The sequence below is a fragment of the Stenella coeruleoalba genome (genome assembly GCF_951394435.1).
Source record: "Stenella coeruleoalba genome assembly, chromosome: 5".
Lineage (NCBI taxonomy): Eukaryota > Metazoa > Chordata > Mammalia > Artiodactyla > Delphinidae > Stenella > Stenella coeruleoalba.
In genome coordinates, this window is record NC_137150.1 from 28,983,527 (window position 1) to 28,989,549 (window position 6,023).

Consider the following 6,023-nt stretch of genomic DNA (forward strand, 5'->3'; position numbering starts at 1 on the left):
GGTTTTCGTTTAGGACCACCTCCTGACATATCCTGTGCTTGCTGGTGTTTTGTAGAGAAAACAAACGGGAAACTTTAAAATGTGCTTACAAGATTTTACTTTGCATTTACTACTAAAAACCAAGAGAGGGCAAATTCATACTTATAAGATAGTTGAGCTTAACCTCACAGAAAAAAATTTTTTTAGCTCTTGTCAGTTGTCCATGTAAGAGAGCAAATCACTGTGCACCTGAAGACCAACAAATGCTTATAATCATCAAGAACAGAACATAATCAAGGAATATCCAGACTTGGAATACCCTATACAGTGCAAATAACTGCTCATCAAATAGGCATAATGGCACTGGGAAATAAATGTAACAAAGGCCTTAGCTGTCTGTGCCAGCCTACAGTATGATTCAAAGGCATTTTATTATCTTGTCTCTCTCAAATCACTACAAACTGACCAAAGTAAACTGTAATCATCCTCTTAACAGGGTCTTTCAAAAGGCATAAATTTTCATCTCAAGTCTGATACCAATTTTTTTAAAAATAGGTCATACTTCTGGTGTTATGTCTAAGAATTCTTTACCAAGCCCAAGGTTCTGCAAATTTTGTTTATTCTAAAAGTTTTATATTTTACAATTAAATCTACGATCCATTTTGAATTAATTTTTGTACAAGGTGTGAAATTAAGATCAAAGTTCATTTTTTAACCTATGTTTAAGGGGATGAAAAGATAAGCTACAGACGGGGAGAAAATATTTGCAAAGCACCCATCTGACCAATGACTCACATCTAGAATATATAAAGAGACTTCAAAATTCTACAGTAAAAAAACAAACAGGGCTTCCCAGGTGGCACAGCGGTTGAGAGTCTGCCTGCCGATGCAGGCGACACAGGTACGTGCCCCGGTCCAGGAAGATCCCACATGCCGCACAGTGGCTGGGCCCGTGAGCCATGGCCGCTGAGCCTGTGCTCTGCAATGGGAGAGGCCACAACAGTGAGAGGCCCGCGTAAAAAAAAAAGTCCAACTAGAAAGTGGGCAAAAGGACGTGAAAAAATATTTCACTATAATATTTTATTCATATTTCACTAAAATATTTTATTCATATTTCAATAGAATATTTTATTCATATTTCAATAAAATATGGATGGCAAGTAAGTAATGAAAATATTTTTGACATTACTAATCATTACAGAAATGTAAATTGAGACCATGATGAGATATCACTATATATCTATTAGAACAGCTAAAATAAAAAATAATGACATACCAAATTGCTGGTGAGCATGCAAAGAAACTGAATCTCTCAAACATAACTGGTGGGAGTGTAAAATGGTACAGCCACTTTGGAAAAGTTTGTCAGTTTCTTTAAGAATTAAACATACATTTACCATACAACCTAGCAATTGCACTATTGGGCATTTATCTCAGAGATACAAAAAGTTATGTCCACACAAAAGCCTGTACATGTTTGTTCATAGCAGGTTATAACAGCCAAAAACTGGAAATGCCCAAAATTTCTAACAGGTGAACAGTTAAGCAAACTATCTTTCAAACATCCATATTATATATCCATTCCACAGGATACTACTCAGCAGTAAAAAGGAAGAAACTACTGATACATACAACAGCTTGAATGGATCTCCAGGGCATTACACTGAGCGAGAAAAGCCAATCTCAAAAGATCACACGCTGTATGACTCCATTTATGCAACATTATAGAAAATGACAAAATCATGGAGATGGAGAAGAGATTAGTTGTCACCAGGGGTTAGAGATAGTGCGTGTGGGGCAGTAGGCAGGTGTGACTATAAAGAAGGAGCATGAGGGAGATCTTGACTATGGTATTACAGAACTGTATACATATTTATACCAATATCAGTTTTGTGGTTTTGATATTGTACTATAGTTATATAAAATGTGACCAAACACGGGAACTGGGTACAGTATACACAGGGATCTCTCTGTACTATCTTTGCAACTTTCTGTGAATCTGTCATTATCTCAAAATAAAACGTTTAAAAAAATGCAATCAATGTAAAATCACCCAAAAGTTTGGGAAACATGGGAAAATTTATAAATTTGTTGAAAACAGTGTTGTTGTAATGCTAAATGCATTACAGGGATGGGGTGATCATGGTGTAGCCTAGAAAGACACCTGGAGATTTTGTCCAACTCCTCCAAATAAATAGTTCAATCAAATATTTATTGAGAATCTAATACATGAAAGACATAGTGCTATAAAAAGTAGTTGGGTTAAGAAGAAGAAAAGGTCAAGCACTTACCTCTGAATTAATTTACTCTCTAAGAAGATAAAACAGACTAATTATTAAAAGCCTCAGGGCCACTGCAAAAGCAGTTTCCTTTGCCTGGAATGTTCTTCTGTTTTTCTAGTTAGTTCTTACTTGTCCTTGAACTCTAGCTCATTGTCACTTCTTTAGGGAAACCTTCCCTAGCTCTCTTTGCTCTCCATATTAGAACACGTTCCCCTATTACATGCTTGTACAGCACCCTATATTTTTCATTCATAACACTAATCACCATTCACAAAAAACTGTGTGACATTTTGATGTCTATTTTCTCCATTAGGCTAATCTCCAAGAAGGCAAAGACAGTCTAGGTAGCTCACCACTGTATTCCCAAACCCAATGCCATGCCTGGCAAATGACAGAAGCTCAAAATATGTTACATGAATAAACCTATACAAAGCTCTAATTCATATGTGCAAATGAGCAGGCAGACAACAAGAGTTACTGGGTTTTGTAAGAACCCAAGATCACTTCAACTTGAGAAAGCCAGTTTATATGGGATAGGAGGTTCATGCAGAGGATAAAGAATCTTATATCCAAAGCTGAATATGAACATCAGCCTTTCAGCAACAGGAACCCACTGAAGAATTGAAACAGGGAACCGGTGCATCCGATGTGCTGTATAGGGAAATAAATGCAGAGAACTGAATTCAACTAAGAGGATAAGACACTAGAGGCAGTAAAAATAACTGCAAGGAACTGTGGTAATGCAGGCACAAAATGATAAGTTCCGGAATGAGAGGGTGGTCATGGGAAAAGACAGATGTGAGAAACACTGAGAATGAAGAGCCAACAGAACTTAAGAACTGATTAGCTATAGGGGCATGAAAGGGGGAAGAGTCAATGATGAGTCAAGTGGTTTAACAGTGGGTGATCCATGAAAGATAATACCATTAACAGAAATGAGAAGTCAGGACTAAGTTCTCTTAGGAGAAGGAATGTGCTTTGTTGGAAAGTGATGGGTAACATCCACACAACTGAAGACGTGAGACTAGATGGAGAACAGTCAAGGCTGCCAGTGTAGATGTGTGAGTTGATTACAGTTAAGGTTATAAAAATGAATGAGATCTTTCAGAGAGGAGAAGGTATAAAGGGCCTTGAATGGAAATTCTTTAAAACCATTTGATCTGCCTCTGGTGAGAATTATGTTTCTCAGGTTATGGAGTCATTCAGATGGTGAGCTTCCTGAAGGCATAGCTGAGCTCAACTGTGCACTGGGTGTTGTGCAAAATAGTAGCCTATTAAAGGAACCAATTATTTTCAAGATAATTTCTGATGATTAATTCCTGTTCCACTTGCACTTTGTATTTCAAAAAGTGGTGCCCTAGGTAGAACTTTGAAAGGTACAGGCTTCACTTGAAATTATTATAATCAGTGAGTTTAGACAGTTTAAATCATTTATCCAAAGGTCTGTTTTCCCAAGGCTCCAGAACTGAAGAACTGAAAGACCAAACTTTGGGACTGTGAAAACCTTAAAAAAAAAAAAAAAAAAGCCCCCAATGAGACTAGGGCTAAAGCAAATGCCCACTAGAAGTAGGGAATACTCTTCAAGAAGTTTTTGAATAAAGTAAAATAGGAAATATTATTTACTGAGGGAGTGAAAAAAAAACCCCAAAAATTTCAACTGTACACTACATGGGTTGACAACGTACAAAAACTAAAGAAGCTTCAAATGAAGGATAAGCTAGATAATTAAGGAAATTGAGAACAGTCCAGATGCATACTTAAAAAAACAACAAAAAGCTAATGAGGGAAAGTCATTGGCCTGCTCTCCCACAAAATGTTCCTAGGTGTCAGTCAGAGGTGGAGTAACAAACTAATTCAATGCTTAGGTGAGCAGTATTTCCCCAGCTACAGTTTAAAAATAAGAAAAGGGACTATTGAAATGGACCAGAGGACAAATTTGTGTACAGCTCCCACCCCACCCCCGCCCAAATAAATCAAGGTGGAATATGCCACAATGCTCTAACTGTGAACTGCAGCAAATGTCCTAAGTGCTTCCAGATAGGTGAGTTGTGTTTGTGGGAGAAGTCAGGGAAGAGAAACCCGCTGGAGCCACAGCCTCAAGGTACCTGACAAGGCATCTATAATCCAACCATCCTCTCAACATCAGACTGACTTCCACGATAAGTCTAAAAGATGGTCAACCAGTCTTTGCCTGCTTGTTGCCAACAACAGCAAATGGACCATTGGTAAACTGACCATTCTCAGAGCTGGACAGCTCTCATTTGTTGCAAAACCCTTCTAAGTTATCTCCTAGTAACTTTCACCCCCGGTCCTTGGTTCTCTCAAGAGCAACACAGCAAAGGTGAAAGTTTTAGTTTCATTTTTAAATTTAAGCGAACAAACTAGGTATTACTTCCAGGCATGTCAATACATTCCCTTCTTTCAATAGTAGGAAAATCTGATCTCTTTTTTCAACGTTTGACTCCCCGTGAAGGAAAAAGGAAGCCCAGTCACAGGTTCCTCTAGACTCCGCAGCAGAGCGGAGAAAAGGGGCTTAAATAACTACATACACTAGGAGACGTTGCAGCTGATAAGAAATTCCCGTTGCCAAGAAGCAAGCAGCTCTAGCCTGTGACCGGGTGCTGGGACGCGATAGAAGCCACACAGACCTGGCCTGGCAGCCCGAGACAGTGGGGGCCAAGAAGCCTCCGTCTCTTTTTGCCAAAGCCGCGGAGGGCTGAGTGGGCGCTCACCCCCAGGCCAGCGGCAAACCCGGCGCCTCACACGGCAAAGCGCTCGGCCCCAGGAAAGAGGCATCGGTAAGAAGGCTCGGTGAAACGCCTGGCAAAGCCCAAGCCGCGCCGCCGGGCCAGCTGCCCGTGTGTCCAACCACCCGGCCCGCCCGACGCCGTCCTGAGAACCTGCACCGGTGAGCGCTCCCGGAGTTGGAGACGTCTCGGGCTCGGCCGGGTCCCGTCTCTCCCCCCCGCCCACCCTCTCTCAACTCCCCTGCTTAGAGCTGAGCCGGAGGCCACCCCAAGGAGTGGTGCCCAGGAGGCACGCCGCGTTGGTGGTGAATGCTGCGGGCTGGGCCCGAGCTCTCGGGCAGGCGGGCAGCCAAGCGGCTGCGGCCGGTAACTCACCGAAAGGACGCTCATGCGGATTGGGGTCTCCAACAGGCACGCCATCTTGAGCCTTCCCACCCGGCTGCGGCCGGCGCCGGCGCCGGGGCCGGCACTTTCGACAGCCGACTACTGGGCCAACCACAGTTACCTCTGAAGAAAGTCAGGCAGGTAGACGAGAACGGACCACGCTCTAGACACCGCTGAAGTACGGCCAGGGCCCGCAGAGGGGAGAGCAAAGGGAAACCGCACCAGGGGCCTCCTTACGAATCGTCCTCTCAGAAACGGCAGCTACTCTCAGCCTGGGTGAGAGGTGGGAGCGCGCAGCAGTTTCCGCATGCGCAAAGAAGATCGGCCGGCCCCACCTGCGGCTCGCGGTGGGCGGAGCCTCAGGGGCGGAGCCTCAGGGGCGGAGTCTTGCTATAAGCGTCACAGATTGATTTGTTGCAATTTCTTGAGCTCGCGTACTCATTATTCCGAAAAACTGGTGTGTAGAGCCAAATACATAATTTGAAGTTCACTTTCACATTCATTATCTCACTCCTTCTTTGCACCAAACTCCTAGTGTCGTTATTATCTCCATTTTACAGATGGAGAAACTGTGATCTCAGAACCAGGGCTCCTGCCACCAGTAAGAGTGTTTCACGATCCAACGTTGAAG

At 42.7% G+C, this 6,023-nt stretch overlaps 1 protein-coding gene across 4 annotated transcripts in view; it reads right to left on the reverse strand.

Moving 5' to 3' along the window:
- The window catches only part of ARMC8 (armadillo repeat containing 8), a 106,528-nt gene extending 100,851 nt beyond the window's left edge, over positions 1-5,677 (reverse strand). For all 4 annotated transcript variants that reach the window (XM_079922179.1, XM_079922180.1, XM_079922178.1 and 1 more), the window contains exon 1: positions 5,384-5,677. In XM_079922179.1, the coding sequence (XP_079778305.1) occupies positions 5,384-5,428 (45 nt within the window). In that variant the 5' untranslated portion in view covers positions 5,429-5,677. The remainder of the gene's footprint in view (positions 1-5,383) is intronic.
- Between the last annotated feature and the right edge of the window lie 346 nt (positions 5,678-6,023).